We start from the raw sequence: 22034 nt of genomic DNA on the forward strand, positions 1-22034 counted from the left end.
TCAGGGCTAGATCCCACGAACTGTGAGATCATGACCTGAGCCTAAATCAAGAGTCAGACACTTAACTGACTGTGCCGTGCAGGTGCCCCAGACACAAAGACTGTTAAATAATTTTGCATGGGCAATGTCACAGGTCATGGTCCTCTGTACCTTCCTTTAACGGAAGAAAAGTCCTAACCATTTGTGCCCAAGACTAAGCAAGGATCTCTCCTGAATGTGTTCGAATGTCAAAAGTCATTCTCTTTTGCAAAAGTAGCTGTCAAGTTCAAGTGATTTTCCCCTTGTCCTTGCATTTAGATTTAGCATTCATTGACAGCTTTTATGATGCTCTGTGGGTGCTGGAGAGCTAAGTCAGACACCATGGTGTCTGTTTCAGGGGGGGCTCAGTCTGTTTTGGGGTGGGGGGGTGACAGGCTGTAAAGAGATGGCTCAGTGAAATCTGGCTGTGCCTTGGAGCAGGAGGCCTGGCCCCTCTCGGTTCTTACCACCCCCACCCCTGCGGTCCCCTCTCTCCTGGCGTCTCCAGGCAGGCTCCCTGACCTTCTCCATGCTCCTGGGGACTTCTTATTCTCTCTCAGGAGGGGGATATAGACAGAGACAGGCTAAATTCCCAACCCCACAGTCCCTAGATGCACTTCATTCCTGCCCCAGTATGTGACCATCTACACCCAGGCCCTCTGACTCAGCACCCCATACGACAGTACTGTAGAATGGCAGATGTGGCCACAGCCCCCACTGGGACATCCATATTTGCTCCTAATGAATACAGTTCTTTGAATTTCATCACACTAGGGCAGCCTTTCCCTTCTACCCGAAAGGAAAGAGGTAAACGTATCACTTACGTTGCACCCAGGTATGCATGGGATGGCCAGATAAAGAGGCTCTCTCTCTTTCTCTCTCTCTCTCTTTCTCTCTCGCTTTCTGCTTTTCTCCATGGGAAGCAGCTAAAGCCAACTTTGGGACATTCAGAGAGTCCTGGATTCCACCACGAGAAGGAGAAACCAGAATGAGGCCACAAGAGTGGACGGCTTTCTTGGTGGACAGCCGGACCATGGAGAAAGGGGACTGACAGGGAGAGGGAAACATAGGCATGTGGGAACATTTCCCTTTCATTTGTAAGCCAAGTGATTCCAGCAGCTTGGGCAAAGCTAGACAAGAACCCTCATGAGAGAAGTTGGCCATAACCTTCAGGGGTGCTTAGTGGCCCTGATTCAAGAGACCCTGAGAGGTAAGCTGGAGCTCTCTGCCAGGAGACAAAGCCCAAAGGTCCCTTCCACATAGTAATATTTCTCTCTCTCTCTCCTTCTCTCTAAATCTCCCCCTCTCCCTCTCTCTTCTCTCTTTCTCTATCTGGAGGCCCTTATCTCCTTGGGAACAGTTGAGAGTGCAGTTAAGCAAGTGCTTTGGGATCGCCAGTTGGCTGAAAAGTCTAGAAAGAGCCTGAAACCGCTATACGTAAAGATGACCTTTCTTCAGAAACAGAAGTCTGATTCTTCCCCTCTGTTGGAATTCGCAGAGTCCTTTCTTCCCTCAAAGGACAGGAACAATGTCACACTGTATGTTTTGGCTGTTTCCCTCAACCTATGCTGTCTAGACTCTGTGTGCTTTCATTTAAAAAACAAAATAAAATAAAAATAAAAACAACCCTTCGCCACCTAGGCACCACTCTACCATCTTAAAACTATTTCTGGCAGGAGAAGAATGCTTCATTCAGGAGCCGCCCTGATGGGGAGACCCGTGGGAGAGAAGTAAGCCTGGATGCAGTGGCCTCGCGGAGCAGGACCCAGCTCCCAGGTGCCCAGCGTCACCTGACCTGGAGTCTGATTCCCCACGTGCCGGGCATTTTCCAACAGGCAAAACAAAAGAAAGCAAAAGGCCTTCTTTATCTCAGAGAACCTCTCGCTTTCTTCTGAATTGACAGGCTAAGGCTGCCCAGATCTGGAAAATTATGCTTTAAGATGTCAAGATTGAGACCTGCCGCTGGCCACCTGGCCTATCAGGCCTGGGAGGGGTCACCCAAGCTGTGTCCACAGTTAGCAGCAGGACGCAGATGTAATTTCTCAAAAGAGCCTTCCATGGCTATTCATCCAACAAATACTTTCTGAATTCCTCCCGTATGCCAGGCAGCAGCGAGAAATGTTTTCCTCAACATTTTCTAGCAGAGGAACACATTATGAGAGGTAGATGCATTCTTTTTTTTTTTTTTTTGAGAGGTAGGTGCATTCAAAGAAGAGGCAGTATCAAAGGGAGTGATCTGTATTTGTTGATAAAGGAAGGGTCACTTCTGATTACTCCAACATGTCTTTTTCCAAACACGCATTTTCCCAAAGGTAATAAAATAGTTACAGCTAAGAACAAAAAAAAAAAAAAAAAAAGAAAGAAAAAGCATTCCATTCTTTATCAGATACTGAGGCCTAGAGAAACACCATTTTCCTCCTTAAAAAGTAGAGTGGCTATGGCAGAATTCAGAAGAATCATCTGATTTATTCTCCTGATGGAGTAGGGTTCTTGCTATCTGATTTACTCTGTGGCTGTTTTTTTTTTTTTTTTTTAAACAAAAATTCCAATGAATGAATGCATCTGATTTAGAGCAAGTCACTACAAAGGGCGGCACCAGGAGTGTCCTAACCGTGCAAGAGAGACAAAGCCAGGGTCCTACAGCTCAAGGCTTGTTAAAAAATCCTGGTGCTTTGGGGCACCTGGGTGGCTCAGTTGGTTTGAGAGTCCAACTTTGGCTCAGGTCATGATCTCGCGGTCAGTGGGTTCAAGCCCAGAGTCAGGCTTTGTGCTGACAGCTGGGAGCCTGGAGCCTGCTTTGGATTCTGTGTCTCCCTCTCTCTCTGCCCCTCCCCCACTTGTGCTCTGTCTTACTCTGTTTCTCAAAAATAAATAAGTGTTAAAAAATTTAAAAAAAAATCCTGGTGCTTAAACCTTAGGAAGGTTAGTTATCAAGGCCAGATAAAAGTGAAGCAGAGGAAAAGCGCTCTGCGCTTTGGATAATAAGTCCCCTTCTGCAACAGAGAAGCGGGAGATACGGCCACTCCTGCTCTGGGCTGGGGAAGTCGCACTGTGGGCTGGGCTGCAGCTAGGGCTCCCAGGTGACAGAGACGACCCCCATCACAGCTGCTCCAGTGGGCAGGGCTGATCACTGGGCCGGTCAGCTCTGCTAAGTATCCTGGGTAAGAATTTCTAACACGAGGGGCCATGGGTCTGGCTCCCCACCATGGGGCAATCTGCAGCAAGAGGAGAAACCATAACTGACAGCAAAATACCTCCAAACGGTCATGAGTTAAGTGACTCCTTTCCAGCTCAACAATCCGCATGAGAAAACGCAGACACGTCTATGCACGGTCTATGCCCACCGATGTGCACGGGACTGCGTGTGTGAACACCTCCCCCTGCGGAACCTGGCAGCAGAGTCAGGTCGGCACTGACGTTCCTGAAAAGCCACGCGGTGCCTGCGCTGAGCCTCACCTGGGCCTCTTGTCTGTGGTGGCGACACACATGTGCTGGGAGGGCACCGCCGTCCACTTCTTCGCCTCCGTGACGAGGGCTTCCGCGTCCACCAAGCCAAATCCATAGAGATGGCTAACTGGAAAGACAGAGCCTTCAGACCCCGCCTCATCCTGCCCCCCAGGAACGGAGCGAGGCTCCGCACTCACACTCCACTTGGCTCCCACGAAGGGCACCTGATCCACAACTGCCACGGGACAGACCACTTGTGTCACTCCGTGGCTGCAAGGGTGCGGGCCATCACCTGGAAGTCCCGGGCCGCAGGACCAGCCCTTCTGAGGACTGCTCCAAGATCCCAGCCACTTTACCCTCTCCCTGGTCTGTACTCCTTCAGGTCAGGGGTGCGGGCCAGCCAATGTGGCCCACTCCAGTGCTGAGTAGGAAAAGAAGTGTTTCCTACTCGGACCTATTACTTTCTTTCTGGGAGACGAGTTTGGGTTTCTGTATAGTGAAGGGACTCATCGGCATCTGGGCTCCCTGAGTCATGAACCAGACAAGAGAAACAAAGCCTTAAACCCGTTGGTTCACGCGACCATGATGTGCAATAAACAAGAAAGCAGGGCCACGCTCATCTTTTTTGCTATCTTCTTGGCCTGCTAACCTCCCACGGCATTTGGGGAGAGGGGCACGGTGTGCGCACTTGTGAGTTGGCCTGAGCCAGTGTTTAATTTGGCCGTGGCAGGAGAGTTTCAAAGTTTAATTAAGAGGCAAGGTCAAGAACCAGATACAATCTATTTTCCTATTTAATTAGGCCAACATTGAAATGTAGGTCAGCTCTTGTTACAGCACACGACTACCACCAGCATTCCTGCAAAACAAAGATGCATTAGGCCTGCCTGATCAATGGCTTTCTTATTGAAAGGAATGTCCCTTGGAACTCACAATAACACCACTTGCCCTATATTTTACACATACTAGTAGTATCAGGCTTGGTGTCGAAATAGTTGGGCCTCAGCTTCAGGAAAGGAGAAGAAGTCCTCCCTAACATACCATGGCTGAATGGAAATCTTTTTCAAGCATCTCTGGTAAGAAGCCATACAAACAAAGCCAATGGCACAGTCCTATAATTATCTGCTTAAGAGGCTCCATGTATCTGGGTTACAAACCCTGACTGCAGGTTGATTTCATGGAACCTATGTCTGTCCCAGGCTGGATCGGGGGAAGAAGCCTTGCTGTTCTAGGAGTTACTTTTATAACACAGACAGAAGTTTTATAGTTAGAAAGTAACTTACATAGCTATCTCAGGGTCCTCAATGTACACATAAGGAAACTGAGGGCCAGTTTCAAAATCGTATTGCTACTCAGGACTAAGAATGCAAGCTGCCCTTAGGTGGCACACAAATAAATATTATTTGTTTATCTTAATGGTCATGGATTTGTTTGGATGTGCATTAGGAAGAAATAAAAGTACACACCAAACCTGTGTTTAACTAGATGTAATAAAGTTTCCTTTTAAAAAATATATTTTTTTGAAAGAGAGAGTGAGAGAGAAAGAGCACAAGCAGGGGAGGGGCAGAAGGAGAGAAAGAATCTTAAGTGGGCTCTACATCCAGCTTGGAGCTTGACCGGGGCTCAAGCTCACATGAGATGGTGACCTGAGTCAAAATCAAGAGTCGGAGGCTTAACTGACTGAACCACCCAGGCGCCCCTAAAATATATTTCTTTATGTAAAAAAAAAAAATGCAAGTCAATTTAAAGAGAACTATTATACCAATACTGGTACGGGTGGTCCCTGGATGTGGGAAAAGTCATGATGTTTAGGGAACCCTGAATTCTACCGATCTTCGGTTTTTTTCCTTAAAGTCAGTGTGAGGTCCCAGAATACCATCCTTAAATCTCTAGCTACATACGTCTCACTCTTGTGACACACAATCAAGGTCATTTGGGGATTCTTTTTGAGAAGCTCCTGTCAACCCTTTAATAGAGATTCCAGCAGGTGACCCAGTGGGCCCCCCAGGACCGGCTGACTGGTCCCCGCCCAGCCCAACAGGAGCCACCACCGCACCTTTATGACCAGCACCGTTGACTTTCCAATCATTTGCTTTCAGGTGCGCCGGCCTGGATGTCTTCACCAGCAGGTGCTGGACGTCCCTCCAGGTTAACTGGCTGCTGCAATGACACAATGACAGACCGCTGAAGTCCACACAGGTCAAAACAATGGCTTCACAGGACCATCCACTGTGGCACGACGGGAGCCAGCCCCGAGTGGGGACTTAAGGAATTCCCGAAGACTCCATTCCTCAGCAAGGGCTTATTTTATAACCTCTTTGTAAAGAATGGTTTCCAGGGATTAAATCCCAAGATAAAATAGGGCAACGGGTGACCTAAAATCCCTAGCGTTAAAAACCCAGCCCTGCTACCAAGGTGTGCCTGAGTGCTCAAGGCCTAGAGAGGAAATTGTGGCAGCGGAGAGAGGGACCTCCTTCTTCATCATAACAAGTAAATGGCTGTGGTGCATGACAGCATGCTGAAGCCATCATCTTCCCAGACCCTGTCGTTGTTTAGATCCACCTGCTACCAATTATAATTTGAGAGTTTAGTAATTCCCAATCTATAATATATTTGTTTTGGTGCAAAGTGGAAACATCTCATTGAAAGAACACATGCCCACTAATAAAAATGCACAGATCAGAATTTTTTGAGTCTAAGATACATGGTCCCACCTTTTTAACGCCTCCGTAACCAGGATCCATCTTACGATGATAGATGATACTCTCTCATAACCCCCTCTGTCCACAGCATTAAGACCAGGTCGCAGACAGACACTGTCTTAAATACAGTCTGCACCCTCTCCTCTTGACCAGTGCCTGCCCTAGCCCACAGTGGTTACAATGGTCTTCCCAATCACCCACTCTTTGTGCGTGCTTAAAAATATACATAACATAAAATTTACCCTCTTAACCATTTTTCTCTGTACAGTGCATGTCCTTGGTACCTTCCCATTGCTGTACATACATCACAAACCATCCATCTCCAGAGCTTTTTCATCTTCCCCAATTGGAATTCTGTCCCCATGAGACACTAACTCCCCGTTTCCTCTTCCCCCCAGTCCTCTGGCAACCACCATTCTACTTTCTGTCTCTATGTACGTGACGACTCTGGGAACCTTATATAAATGGGATCCTACAGTACTTGTCGTTTTGTGACTGGCGGATTTCACTCAGAATAATGTCCTCCAGGCTCATCCATGTTGTGGCAGGTGTCAGAATTTCCTTCCTTCTTAAGGATGAATAATACTCCATTGTTTGCATAGACCACATTTTGTTTATCTATACATCTATTGAGTAGGCACTTGACTTGCTTCCTCCTTTTGGCTATTGTGAGTCACACTGCTATGAACATGGGTGTACAAAGAGCTCTTCAAGTCTCTGCTTTCAGTTCTTTGGGTAGATACCCACCCGCAGAATTATAGGATCACATGGTAAATCTTTAAGTTTTTGAGGAACCACCACACTGGTTTCTACAGTGGCTGAACCATTCTATTTTTCCACCTCTTTGTCTGTTGTCCACTGGGACCTCACTGTGGTTTGAGTCTTGGGGCACAAGTAGATTCCTCCGTTGGGGCTCACTCTCCAGGCACTAGCCCCAGGCTTCTGGGATTTCTCCAGCATGTTCTTGCCACTGTGCCAATGACCTCACTGGCCTCCTGGCCATGTTCCCCCAGCCATGTCCATTAGTCCAGTTTCTAGGTCTTCGCTCGGCTCCCTGCCCCATATCCACTCCCCCTCCTGAGGCCCCGTGGCCAACCTCATAGTTCAAGGGGGTTTCTGAGGCTCCATGTGGCCCAAGGCTTCATACAGGCACAGGCTTTAGAGTTCAGCCAGGGGTGGGGCCACAGCCTTTGTTACCTGTGTGGCCTGACATGTTACTACTCATGTCGGCATCCTATCAAGGATGGCTAAAGCCAGTCCACCCAGGAGTTCAGCATAGCCAGGAAGCATGGACTTCAGAGTTCAGGGCAGCACAGAATGGGTGCAGAAAAGGACATTATTGGAAACGATCATGGGGTGCCTGGGTGGCTCAATCGGTTAAGCTTCTGACTCTTGATTTTGGCTCTCATGGTTTGAGAGTTCAAGCCCCAAATCAGGCTCTGCACTGCCTGTGTGGAGTCTGGTTGGGATTCTCTCTCTCTCTCTCTCTCTCTCTCTCTCTCTCTTTCTCTTTCTTCCCCTCTGTTGCTCTCATGCTGTCTCTCTCTCTCAAAATAAATAAATAAACTTAAAAAAAAAAAAGGAAACCATCTCATTATAAGGACTTCCATTTTATTCGGACTCTGGTACCAAAATCACAAATATAGTCATCTGAAAAATATAGCTAAGAAATGGCATTGAAAATGTTTTTCAACAAAGAAGGGATTGATGGAAAGTCCCAAGACTGCCACAAACCAGGATGACCCATGCACAATTCTTACACATGCGGGTCTTTCTTCATTTTTGTTACATGCTGTCCACAGGCCCTCCCTGACCCCCTGAGGCCTTTTCCACCTGGGACGATCTGGCTTTGCCCTGACGCCTTCTACCTACAAGTGAACAGTGTTTGAAGGCAATGCCAGGCAGGTGAGCAGCAGGCCTGCTCCCTGGACACGTGAGCTGGCCTCATCTCCAATCTCCTCACCTCAGGCTTGCAGGGTCCCTTGTTACAACCCGTCCCTGCCTTGACCGGTCCTGCAGGCTTAAATGCTCAAAGCTGACACTGTTTTCAGTTCAATAAAATTCTTTTTAAAAAATTTTTAAAAATATTTATTTATTTTTGAGAGAGAGATGGAGTGTAAGTGGGGGAGGGACAGAGAGAGAGGGAGACACAGAATCTGAACCAGGCTCCAGGCTCTGAGCTGTTAGCAGAGCCCGATGTGGGGCTTGAACTCACAAAATGAGATCATGACCCAAGCTGAACTCAGACACTTAACTCACTGAGCCACCCAGGCACCCTTAAGCAGATGCTGTTTTCAAGTTGCTTGACTCGCCACCTGTACTCTTCTGAGGAGCATCTAAAATACTGAGGAAGATGAGAGTTTTCATGTGTCCACAGGCCAAGTTTAATGGGACAAGCTGGCATGAAATGAAGCTTGCTTTCTATTTAGTTTTGACTAACAAAATTCCTTGCATGTTTCCAATAAAGAATGGAAGGAAATATAAAACAATGAATTGCTAAGTATGTGAATGCCACTTTCCACACAAGTAAGTAATTATTTAGAGTTGTTTGCTTTTTTTTTTTTTTTTTTTTTTTTAAAGAGCCTCAGGACACAGAAGCCAGTGCTTTGGCCTGCAAATCGAAAATATTTAGTTATTCCTCTGTTAAACTGGTAGCATTTGAGTTGTATGCCCTTTTGCCTCGTAGGAATCACATGCAAACATACACAATTGTGAGGATTGAAGCAACCCAAATGTGATTTTTTGAATAATTTAAAATCTCATCTACAACTGGCAATTTCAAATGGCTGGCATGTTCCGAGCCAGTTTTGATGCCTTAACTGAATCTGTTTTTGACACCATAATTGCATGTTCTTTCTGACCCATCCAGACACTAACAACCTAGAGTTTTTATTTGGCTTATGACAGATGAAATGTCACCATTGCATTATCAATTTATCAACTAAAGTTTATAAAGATCAGCCTGTGGCCGCCTGAAGGGGGATTCTGGTATGTGACGCAGCATGGGAGGTAGACTTGGGGTTCTGGCCCACCCAGCTCTCTGTGGCCCTACAAAGGGCAGGGGGTGGTGAGCTTTAACCAGGAAATGAAGGAGGGGCACCTGGGTGGCTCAGTCCGTTAAGCATCCGACTCTTGATTTCGGCTCAGGTCATGATCTCAAGTGTCATGAGACCGAGTTCTGCATCAGGCTCTGTGCTGATAGCATGGAGCCTGCTTGGGATTCTCTCTCTCCTGCTCTCTCTGTACCCCACTCAAAAAAAATAAAAATAAAAAAACTTAAAAATACATACTAAAAAAATTTTAAAAAGGAAAGAAGGGAAGGGATCTCTTCACGTCCCTTAAGGATGGCCTTGAAATGGAAGGAAATCCTGACCCATGCTACAACATGGATACACTCTGAGGACATTGTGCCATGTGTGCCAGTCACAAAAAGTCAATTCCTGTATGATTCCACTTATGTGAGCTGCTTAGCAGTCAAACTTATAGAGAGGAAAAGTAGAATGGTGATTGCCAGAGCTTGGGGGAGGGGTTATAGGCAGTACTACGGGCTGAATCGTGTCCTCCCAAACTCATATATCGAAGCCCTCCCTCCAATACTCAGAATGTGACTGTATTTGGAGACACAGGGTCTTTAAAGAGGTAATTAAGGTAAAACGGGATCATTAGGGTGGGCCCTAATCCAATTCGACTGGGGTCCCTTATACGATTGGGGTCCCTAATCCAGTACGACTGGGACCTAGATACACACATAGATGGAGGGAAGACCGCCTGAGTACACGGGGGAGAAGGCGGAGTCTCCCATTTTCTCTGCCCCTCCCCCACTTGCAACGTTTCTGACTCTCTCAAAATAAACTTAAAAAAATGGTTAAAATGGTAAATTTTATGAGTGTTTTACTGTGTTAAAAATTTACAGAAAACAAAGGAAAAGAGGAGAAGACAAGTGGGAACTTACTTTGCTTCTAAAGCCAAGGCGATGATGCCCGCCACCATGGGGGCTGACACCGAGGTCCCAGTGTGGCCGTCGGTACAGCGCTGGCGCAGATCCGTGGTGACCTGGGTGATAAGAGGCTAAGTCAGCTCCCAGATGTCGGAAGCTACTCAAGAGGCACTATGCATTCATATCTCTGCAGCCAAGCTTTTTTTTTTTTTTTTTTTTTTTTTTATGTTTGTTTATTTTGAGAGAGGCAGGAGGGCAGAGAGAGAGAGGGAGAGAGAGAATCCCAAGCAGGCTCTGTGCTACCAGCGCAGAGCCCGACATGGGGCTTAAACTCGGAACCGTGAGATGGTGACCTGAGCCGAAACCAAGAGTCAGATGCTTAACTGACTGAGCCACCCAGGCGCCCCTCTGCAGTCAAGCTTTGTGTCAGATACTCCCTGCTAATCTGCTTTGCTGGCATATGTAAAACACCGACCCACTGCAGGGATGAGCTAATCACAGCCTGAGAACCAGGAGACAAGGGAGATGGAATACAAACAGCTGGAAGCAAGACAAACAGCTGGAAGCCGCATAACCTCCTTGCTGCAGGTGCTGAGACACAAAGGTAAGACAAAATGAAACAAAGAGGGCCTTCCATGGCAGAGTCCCCATGGCGAGACCACCTGCGCTAGCCCACAGGAATGACCCCCAAGTCACCCCTGACCTCAGAGCAGCTGGAAACATGCGGGGGGTGCCCAGGTGGCCCAGACAGCATCTCTGCCTTTAGTCAGAAGATCAGAGGTCATAGAAGGTCACAGATCACTCTCCACCAGGACGTCCTCCTTAGATCATTGACTGTGTCCCAAAGCACCCAATTCCATCTGTAGCAGCAGACGAACCCGGCGAGTTCTCCACCTTCACAGCGCCTGCTGTACGGGACCACAAAGCTGGCCCTTCTCCTTGGGGAGGCAAAGCTGACTCAGCAAACTGTGGGGGCCCCCCGCATGCCTTCCTCTGAGGCACTGACTCCCAGCTGGGTGGGGAAATTGATTCTGGGCCCCAGTAGCACACAGCCTGATTTGCCCCTTGCCTTTGAGCTGAAATGAGGAAGCAGCACCAGGGAATCACCCGATTTGGGTTGGGCTGTGCCACACCTGCTGCACTAGATGGGATTCTGGCCCTCAAGCTATTCCCCACGGGCTCTGCAGATGGGACTAAGGTTGCTGATCAGCAGACCTTAAATCAGTGAGAATATCCTGGATTAGCCAGTGGGCCCAATGTAATCACAAGGGCCCCCAGAAGTGGAAGGAGGCAGAAAAATGTGTCAGAGAAATGAGGCAGAAGAGAGGCCCAAGCCATCATTGCTGGCTTTGAACACAGAAATGGAGAAACATAAGCCAAGGAATGTGGGCGGCCAGGAGATGCTGAGAACAGCCCTTAGCAGACAGCCCACCAGGAAACAGGAGCTCAGTCCTATAACCACAAGAAAGTAAATGCCGCCAACAACCTGAACGAGTACAGAATGGACTCCCCACTAGAGCCTTGGGAAGGGAACACGGCCCGGCAGGCACGTGGATTTCAGCCTCAGGGGACTCAGAACAGAGACTCCGTGGAGGCTGCTGCACTTCTGACCTCCCGAACTATGAGATAATAAATCTGTGCTGTTTAAGCTAAGTTTGGGATAGTTGGTTACGACAGCAATAGGAAACTGATAGCCTCACCAACTGCAAGCCTCTAGTAGCTGATCTGCATAGCCCTGAAGCATGAATTGCCCTAGTGCTAACAATCCAGATCCTCTCCCAAACAGAGTATCTTCCTTCTTCACGTTCCGGCTGGGCTGCAATCACCCAGACAGGATCTAGCCTGTCTCTCTCTCACACACAGGAAGGATTGGACAGGAACACTGGCAGAGACCAGCCTGCTCCTCCCTCCCTGTTCAGCAGGACTGAGGCAACCTAATGTTAGGAAGGGCAGCTGAGGGTAGGGAAGTTGGGACAAGGATGCAACCTCCCTGACCCCAGGATCTTCCTCTGCAAATGGGCACAATGCCACATCCTTTATAAGGTTTCTGGTGAAAGTCACAGCTGGCACCTGAAACATACTTACAATGGTGGCCCGTGAGGGAAACTGAGGGCATCTGGGCAGGAGGCCAAGCTCCCAAGAGCAGGTGAGGCCCATGAGAAAGGGCTACTGGGGAGCGAGCAGTGGGTCCTCCATACAGGAAGGAGATGGCTCAACCAAGTCAGGAAGGTCCCCCTTTCTGAGACCAAATGTCGTGCATGGTCTGCTCATGTTCAGCGAATGAAAGAGCCAAGGAATAATTGAGTAAGAGATGCTCACGTTAGGTGTCACTCCATTTATAAAGAGTCACGTGTCAGCACCAGGCAATCCCACGCTCCAGGCAAATGCTGCCTGGCATTCACTAGAGGGCATGGATGGGACAGAGCCTTGATTTCCAGCTGACAGCAAGCTGCCAAAAGTCCAGAGCTTGGAGGTTCTCTAAGGGGACTCAGAGCAAACACTTGGCTCTAGTTGAGCTGAAAACAATAATAACAACAAACAAAAAATGCCGTCCATACTCTCAGAGAAGAATTCCAGTCCAGAGCAAGAACTGACTCACGCTCTCTTTTACCATCCTCTTAACTACACCCTTCTGACCCATGTTATGGCTCAGAGAAGGGAATTAAGAAAGAAAAAAGAATCAAGGCGTTTTGTAGCTAAGGTGTGTGCACACGCAGTATGATTAATTAAGCAAATAAAGCTGCAAGCCCTGCTCCCAGGGTTGAGAGACAGGGTCGTCCCGTAGGAAGCCTCTGGTACAAAGCGTTCAATGACCCAGTCTCCACCCCACACGCCTCCAGCCAGCAGGCCTGTTTAACAAGACTCCGGCAAGTTCGTGTTCAAATGAAGCTGGATTCCTAAACGAACAGGACACCGTACAGAATCTCGGCCGCCTGTCCCAGGGGCACGTGCTCCAGTAGAAAAGGAAAATAAATTAATACCTTCGTTAACTAGCCCGGGCCGCTGCCAGGCTGGTGGCGGAACAGCCGTGGCTGACCTTTCAACTGGTACAGAGCAAAGTGGGGAACAGGGAGCCTGTATGCTCCCGCAGAAAAACCTAAAAATAAATTTGCAAATAATTTCTCGAGATGCGATGAAGCAGCAGGAGAAATAAAAAAGATGCTAGTGAGCTTGCTTTCAAATTAAACCGTGTCTGGCCAGCTCCACGGTCTCATTTTTTAAACGTCTAAAAAGCAACTTAATGACTGTGCATTTGAATTCTGCATTAATTTCAGTTCAAAATCCTCCCCCTCTTTACTTTTCTTAAAGCAGGAAAGCCTGCAAGGAAAAAAGAAACAAGGATTCCACCCATATGCTAAACGGAAACACTTTTTAAAAGAGAAATCATACGGATGTCCATCGAAGTGAAAGTAACAGACAGAAAAACCAGTGCTCAATTTGAAGGGTCTGGGGCAAGTCCTTTTGTTAGGGAGAGGATGGCCTGGAAGAACTCTAACATTTTAGATCTCTAAAATGTTTCAGTATAAAACCAAGACTTTCCCTTCCTCTCTTTGGCACATTGAAACTGAACCGGTCAGCTGGATCCCAAGCGATGTGACCACAGAAATTTAGAGAGCTAAAAGGAGGCACAGTGCTGAGAATGCACCCCATTCTTAAATGCTATTTTTAGATCTCTGAAGCCAGAGAGGGTTTTAATCGGTATTTTGTGCAAAAATTAGAAAGGCAGGGCCTGGGGAGGTTGCCAAGGGACTGGGGTTTCCCTCGAGGTACAACCAGTTCGCTGATGGGGGAGGTTGGTACCCTGGGAGCCAGTACAAACTGGCCTCAGGGAAAAGAAACTTGTCCCCAAAGGGCTGGAGGAGCAGATCCTAAGCTCTCCACCTGGCCAAGAGGACTCACAATTTTCCGCTCGTAGAACGCCCCGCTGCTGTAGGTGGTGGCCAGGGTGGACGCACACTCTTCCAGGTACCACGGCTTGTAGCCGTTCTCGGTGGTGCTGCTCACGGAGATGGTGTAGATGCTGTTGGTGTAGCCATCACAGGAACAGTGGTCCCCCTCTCTCCCGCCATTCCCAGATGCCCAGACGAAAATGGAGCCCAGGCCCTGCCGACCCTAGACAGGAAGGACAACAAGGTGTCAGTCAGCCCCGGCAGCTACAACTTCGAAGAGTGGGTCTCATACCAGGCCGGAGTCCTTCCCTCGGAATGTCCCTTCCAAGGGTATAAGAAGGATGCATTCAGGGGTGCCTGAGTGGCTCAGTCGGTTGAGCATCCAACTTCGGCTCAGGTCATGATCTCACGGTTCACGAGTTTGAGCCCCACGTCGGGCTCTGTGCTGACAGCTCAGAACCTGGAGCCTGCTTCAGATTCTGTGTCTCCTTCTTCTGTCTCTGCCCCTCCCCCACTCGTGCTCTCTCTCTCTCTTTCTCTCTTAACAGTAAATAAACATTAAAAAAAAAAGATGCATTCAGATTGTATGATGCTACCAAGGACATGGTTCTGTGGGCCCCTGTTTTATTTTAAAGGATTCTTTTACTTTTTTAATGTTTATTTATTTTTGAGAGAGAGAGAACATGAGTAGGGGAGGAGCAGAGAGAGAGAGGGAGACACAGAATCTGAAGCAGGCTCCAGTCTCTGAGCCATTCAGCGCAGAGCCTGATGTGGGGCTTGAACCCACAAAGCTTGAGATCATGACCTGAGCCAAAATAGGATGCTTAACTGACTGAGCCACCCAGGCACCCCTCCTGTTTTATTTTAATAGAGCACTTCTGCCTGTGGTGACAGCTTAATGCTGCAGAATCACAGATTGCACTGAGGAGATGGCCCAGAAAGACCTCTCTGTTCTTCATGGGAAAATCAAGGGCCTTCAAACAAGCTGTTCTATTCCAGAGCCATGCCTGTAATTTCCATCGTAATGTCCGATCATCACAAAGAGCAGTATTACTGAGATGAAAAATTGATGGCTGAATTTATAACATTAATTTTTCTGGACTGAAAGAGCTGGTCCTGTGAGGCAGAGGGTGAATTTGCTTAAAAACCCAGTGGAAAAGGCACATGTCTTGGAGAGCAAGCTAATTTTTAAAAATTGTTTAATGTTTATTTATTTTTGAGAGACAGAACATGAGTAGGGGAGAGGCAGAGAAAGGAGGACACACAGAATCCGAAGCAGGCTCCAGGCTCTGAGCTGTCAGCACAGAGCCTGATGTGGGGCTCAAACCCATGAACCATGAGATCATGACCTGTGCTGAAGTTAGATACTTCATGGTGCTCCAGAGCAAGCTAATTTTTGAGAAGAGGGGGTGGGACTCTGAATTCTGGGTGAGGACTGAACAGGTAAAAAGGGTCATGGTCCAGAATGCCCTGGCTGCTCATGGCCATCTTATGAGGGCTTCCCAGTGTCCCTGCCATGGGTCCGCATTAAAGCAGTCAGATGGTCAATGCCAGCCAAGGCCAGAGCTTCACCTGTACCTAGGTTTTTATTTTTAGGAATGCACACAGGAGAGCAAGTGTTTGAGAGGCAGTGGTGGTCAGGGTAGCTTCCTGCAGCTCTGTTCCATCCCACATCCACAGAAGCAATGATTTCTGATCCAACCAAGTCACAAACACCAGCTAAAGATGAACTAATCCAAGACAGAGCTCACCATTCTGCCCAAGTGGCTGGACCCATTGGTGGTGCACTGCCAGCCCCAGAGAGCAGTGCCAACACCCATGTGGGTGAAACTGGACCCACAGGGCTGGTAACGTTGGTGTCCTTGCCGGGGACCCTTCTTTCCAAATAAGTGGGAGGAAATTGATACTTATGCCCAACAACTGGCCAATTCAAAGAAAACCTGCAACAGAATTCTGCGATCCCCACAGAGTCCAACTGAAGCCTTGCTGCTGACTCAGGGGGCATTACGCTCACTCTGAGTTCAAGTCCATCCCAGGCTGAGTAGATCCAACTACTCTGAAAGCCCCATGACGTTCCACTTTGTAGACCAAATGGACTATAGTTCTTTGCCCTTTTGTGCCTATTTGTCATGACTCTGATATTTCCTCCAGTTTCCAACCTGAGGCTCTCAACACAGTCCACAGAAGGTCCCTCACGCCTACGCAATCCCGCTGCTCAAAGCTGCCTCACTCACTCCACTTTCCACATGTCCCAGGGGGGACTGTCCACATGGCCATGAGCTCCACAGAAAGGTTACTCACATTTAGCCAAAAGGTCAACCTTCTGGAAGAAAGGCACAAAGTACCTTAGAAATGGGTGTGTCTGTATGTAATTCTCTTTGAAACTAGTTCAAAGAAACGGAAATCCAAATAAAAAGGTATTTAACCCATCAGAGCCGATCTTTATTCCATGCGGATTATTTATTTATGAAACACTGTCATTTTGCTAAGTGGGGCCTATAATCTTATTGTTCCAGAAGCACAGACGATGCCTCCACACAGCATTCCTCGTACCGGAGCATGCACACAGGTCACTGGGGGCTTTGCTCCATGGCAGACTCAGACTTGGCAGGTCTAGGGGGAGCCCCGAGATTCTGTATTTCTTTAAAATAGTTTACTTTTTTTTATTTTTAAAAAATGCTTGTTTATTTTGAGAAAGAGAGAGCCAGACAGTGAGCAGGGGAGGGGCAGAGAGAGAGAGGGAGACAGAGAATTCCAAGCAGGCTCCACTCTGTTAGTACAGAACCCGGTGTGGGGCTTGAACTCACAAACCACGAGATCAGGACTGAGCCAAAATCATGAGTCAGATGCTTAGCTGACTGAGCCACCCAGGCTCCCCCAAGATTCTGTATTTCTAATGAGCTCCCAGGTGATGCCCGCGTGGTTGCTTCTGGACTCCACTTCGGGTAACAAGGGCCTAAAGTGCCAAAGGCATATATATGCCACCTTACACCACACAGTTACTCCTAGACCAATCCATTCTCTCAGGTGTCAAGGCATCAAAAACCTTTCTCCTTCCTGAAAAGTCTCCTAAAAAGAATGTGAAAGTGAGGTGGAGAAAATACCCAGATCTGAGGTGTGGGAGATGTGTTCGCTGTCTCTTTCATGTTCATTTCCCAGGTCATGGAAGCCACAGGGCAGAAGTTATAGGAGACGACAGTTTAACCCCAGCAAGGAACTTGTATTTCTGTTCAGGACAGTCACAACCTCAACTGGATCAAAACCTATTTCAGCGTCCTGCCTGGGAGGTGAAGGGTTCATCTCTGAACTCCGAAGCACCGTTCCTGAGGGCTAGCAAATGCCCGGCATCTGGGCAAGGCCAGCCTTTCCAGTCTCAGCCATGTTGCATGTCCCCTTTGGGATGACAAGCTACGTGAGGGGTAAAGCTTCCTAAGGACCGACATTAGGCACATCCCTATGCCAAATTATGGTCTCTGAAGTCTCCAAACCACATCGTCCACCAGAAATGAAGTCAGACTTGACAGAAAAAGACTGTAGGTGACAAATGGGGCACCGAGGAGGAAAAACAGATGGGGGAATGTGGTCTGGTTTGAGATCACCAAATTTCTAGGAGGATTTTCAGTGACAACTTTAGACGGCTACGATTTAAGGCTCCCTATATGATATATTTTACTTCAGAATGACTGAAAAAAAATGAAATGACCTCAGTATTTCAAGCAACTGTGACAAGAATGACGGGGAACCACATGGTCCCTTCTGCAGCTTCCTCACCCCCCCGACAGCCTGATAAAGCTGACGCTGCTCGGAATTCGGCACGCAAAGAGCCCCTCTCTGCAGCTCCAGGCTTTCCAAAGTCCTCCATGGGTTCGTCTACACAAACCCAAGTAAACTGAGATACCAAAAAATTGTTTGAAAACAATTTGGGGCACCTGGGTGGCTCAGTCAGTTAAGTGTTGGACTCTTGATTTCGGCTCAGGTCGTAACATCATGGTTCGTGGGATTAAACCCCATGTTGGGCTTTGTGCTGACACCATAGAACCTGCTTGGGATTCTCTCTCTCTCTCTCTCTCTCTCTCTCTCTCTGCTCCTCCCCCACTCACACATACACACTGTTTCAAAAATAAATAAATTTAAAAAACTTAAAAAAAAAAGAAAGAAAACAATCATTTACTTATCCAGGAAATGGGAGGCCCTGTCCTAAGACATCAGATCTTTAGAAATCATCTTCTAGAATAACACATGTTTAGGATTAATGCCATTCAAAGCAGTGTCTTCCACACAGAAAATGTGATCTCTAGTTTATAGCTTAAATTAAGCTTAACTTTTAGGATGTTCCACTTGTCACCAAGAGTGAGATCCATGTGATCTAGTGGGTGGTAGGAGCTGAGTACTGGGAAGATAAGATATTTTTACCGGGCAGCAGCCCCTTGTAGGCAGCAGCTGACTTGGTCACAGAACCTTCCGGCACCTGGCACAGCTCAGGTGCTCAGCAACCTGACAGAAGCAGCCTTTGCATTTTCTTGGAGTTATGGGGGTGAGGGGTGGGGGCAGGCAAAGGAGGCTGTGTGGTGTCGCAGGCATGACCATAAGGTCAAATGCCAGGTTGGGAGCATTCTAACACATAAATGCTCAAACTCCACAAAAAAGTAATAGAAAATGGCCAAACTCAATACATCCAGAAAAGCAATCAAGTCATATTATTTAGAATAAAGAAATGATGAACAGGGTTTAAAAAAGATGGCTCCTCTATGGGGCAGGGCCAGGGGTTGGGCAGAGGGTAGACAAAGAAAGATTGCCTTTAACACAATCTTCTGATAATATTTGATTTATTCATTAACTATTTATTAATCACATTTTAATCATGGTGCATAGGTTACAATAAGTAAGGACTTTAAAAAAATGTTTTAAAGCATAAACAATAAGGGGCACTGGGTGGCTCAGTTGGTTAAGCCTCTGACTCTTGATTTAGGCTCAGGTCATGATCTCACAGTTTCATGAGTTCAAGCCCCGCATCGGGCTCTGTGCTGATGGTGTGGAGCCTGCTTGGGGTTCTCCCTCTTTCTCTGCCCCTCACCCACTTGCACTCTCTTTGTCTCTCTCAAAACAAATAAATAAACTTCAAAAAAAAAGATTTATAAAGCACAAGTAATAAAATGGACTTGAACCACCCTCCTCCCCAGCCCTTCTCCCCCATCTCCAATAGAAGTCAGAAGTATGAATGCTGACCCAGGGACGCTTGGACTTCCTGCCCAAACCCCTGCCAGCATCGCCAGGCCATACCCTATACTCTGGGCTGGGCCTTGTTGGGCCACCCAAAGCCACCCGGACACTGACCACAACTCTGTCTGCCTGCTCCAAGAAGCTGTCCTCACCCAGAAATCTGCCGCACCACCTGGCTTACAAGAACTGGGTCATCTCCAGTCCCTCCTTCCCTTCCCCCTGCATTTTTGACTCCCAAGGACCCAGAACTAATGATCACAGAGTGACTGTGGGTGGGCCTCCCGGTGGGTGGAGGAGAAGAAGGCTGCCAGCTTCCTCTGCTTCCCCTCAGCTGGTCAGTGGAGAACCAGTGCTTGGATGCTGGCTCTGTTTAGTCCCTGGTGAGGCTCCACCCAAGAAATCCTAAACACATTAGGCTGTGTGCTGGCACTGAGGGCAAAAAGGCCAGGCCTTCCTGCTTTGGAGGCCCTAGATTAGCACACGCTCGTGACGGACACAGGAAGCTCCACAGCTGGGTGTTTCCATGGGCAGGTGGTCCGAGGCTCAGGACACCCCTTCCACCTGCACATTCCAGGTTAACAGGCCAGGTAGTTGGACTAAGAGCCCGGCTGCCCATCTTCACATACCCCTTGGCTGGGGGCTGTCAGGCTTCAAGGCACAGAGTCCTGGGCTTGGTGGGTGATCAGCTGGCACCTGCTGAAATAGCCGTTCTATGACAAGGTGAAATTCTTCTGCTCTGGATGGTAGAGAGCCACCTCCCTGAGCCCCTAAATGACTTCTCCCTCACACTGGTCCTGGCACAGCAGGGCCATCCTGGTCCTCTTTTGGGGCTCTGGCTTGTGTCACTCTGTTTTTAATTGCTTAAAACTTTTTTTTACCCTTCCCCCCGCCCCGCCCCTGAGAGATCCACCGAAGCCCTGAACAACTCACACCTTTTTAATGCCATACTCGAAGGCTTGTTTAGCCAGGCGGCCAGGCCCATCCACGGTCTTCCCGTCGTCGTCCGGCCCCCAGCTCGCGCTGTAAATGTCGATGTAGTTGGGTCTGATGCCCAGAGACTTGGCCTCAACCACATCCGTCACGTCGCCATCCAGCATGCGGATGCCTGCAAGCACACAAGGGGGCTCCATGCACGCCTACTCTGCACTTGGGAGGGCGGCAGAGACCGTGACCCCAGGGCACAGGGGTACGGCCAGGGAGCCCCACACAGTTCTGGAGCCTTCCAGTGTCATTCTGGAAAGCTTTCCCCCCATCCTGTGCTGGCCGAGGTGAAGGACTTCAAATACCATCTGGGGCCACGCTGTGGCGTCCCCGACACAGGACAGCAGCAAAGGAAACATAAGTGTTTGGAAAATATAGGATTTAAGCAATTTCCTCAGTAGCACGATATCATTCTGGTATTTAACAACAGAACATATTAGACGTATTATGATTATTATTTCTAGAACAGAACTCTGGGGTCATTTTCAACTTTCCCTGCTGTCAACAGTTTATTTCTCCTTTTTAAAAAACATGACTCCATCTCTAATTTGTAATTAGGAGTTTTTAACCTGAAAGACGGAAGGCCTCCCCCTAGCATATCAAGGCGGGGGGTGGGGGGCATCTTATCTCAGTGTATGTTCTGGTTCCGGGTTCCCCAGAGGGCTCTTTAGGTGCTGGGGAGTACAGATTCCTCAAGAGCACCTCAAAAGGAGAGGGGGTGAGCCAGGAACCTCTTCCAAAGCCTGCCTCCTCGGCCAGGGGTCCCCTGCCCGCCCTGGGCCCAGCATTTGCCTCCATTAATGATTACACTCTGCACCCAGCAAGTGTGGTACCCCCGTGCCTCACCCAGAGAGGGGGTCTTAGCGATGCTGGGATGTGACTGGAAAGCAAGGGTAATGATGGCCACCAGCATGTCCTGCCTGGACGCAGAATGGGACCTCTCTGAGGCTCAGAAAACCTGTGCCCTCTCACCCTGGATCAGCGCTCTCTAGGTGACTCCTCGGGGACCACAGCCACTCCGCTCAAAGGTCCCCAGAAACCCCTCCTCCACCAGGCCCAGCTCCATGTGTGTGGTGGCCATGCCAACGAATTTTAAATCTTGAGCTATTTAAGACATAACAGGAAAGAGGACTTTTTCTGATTATAAGCATCACATATGCTCTTTGCAGAAAGTTTGGAAAATAGAGAAATAACTAGTGATAATATTTTGGTTATTTTCTTCCAGTATTTTTCTTTGGCCACAGCATGCACTTTCTCTCCAAGTTCTTTTTTTACCACAGAACCTCATACAGAACATTTCCCTGCGCCATTAAAGACTCTTCTAAGACTCGATTGTTAATGGCCGCAGCTTACCCTCCCGTGCACCCCAGCCCAGGCGGCACTTTCCCCGAGGTTTGCCTCACTGAGCAGAGAGGCCCCCACCTCCCCCAGACTGGGCTGGATCTACTCATGCAATATCCCAGAATCTGCGTCGACAAGAGAGCACATATGCCAAAAATAGAAACGCGGAATACAAATGACTTTAAAAGACGGAACGGTGACTTTTCCCCAGGATGAAAAGAAATGGTACAGGGCTCAGGCAGGAAGAACCACAAGAAAGAGACTCTTTGAGGGGACACCCTCCCCAGGGGCTCAGGGACAGATGTGGGATGTGGATTAAACCTTCCTGTCCCACCCATTTTAACTGGAATTGTGGAGATGCCTTGCTGTCCCTTTTGATGGATAGTTGAGAGGCAGAGATCCCTAACACATAAATTTCGAATGATACCTAATCTCTCACCCAGTAACACAGGGATCGTAGACGAACAACTAACAGTACTTTATGATTTGTCAGGGTGAGAA

The 22034-nt window shown here is 48.2% G+C and overlaps 1 protein-coding gene across 2 annotated transcripts in view; it reads right to left on the minus strand.

Annotated features, from left to right (window-relative positions):
• Positions 1-22034, minus strand: part of PCSK6 (proprotein convertase subtilisin/kexin type 6) — a 192607-nt gene that overhangs the window by 70977 nt on the left and 99596 nt on the right. For both annotated transcript variants that reach the window (XM_023254991.2, XM_023254992.2), the window contains exons 7-11: positions 20144-20316; positions 14002-14214; positions 10117-10217; positions 5519-5622; positions 3475-3592 (exon numbers count right to left, since the gene is read on the minus strand). In XM_023254991.2, the coding sequence (XP_023110759.2) occupies positions 3475-3592; positions 5519-5622; positions 10117-10217; positions 14002-14214; positions 20144-20316 (709 nt within the window). The remainder of the gene's footprint in view (positions 1-3474; positions 3593-5518; positions 5623-10116; positions 10218-14001; positions 14215-20143; positions 20317-22034) is intronic.

Source organism: Felis catus, chromosome B3, assembly GCF_018350175.1.
Source record: "Felis catus isolate Fca126 chromosome B3, F.catus_Fca126_mat1.0, whole genome shotgun sequence".
NCBI classification, from domain to species: Eukaryota; Metazoa; Chordata; class Mammalia; order Carnivora; family Felidae; genus Felis; species Felis catus.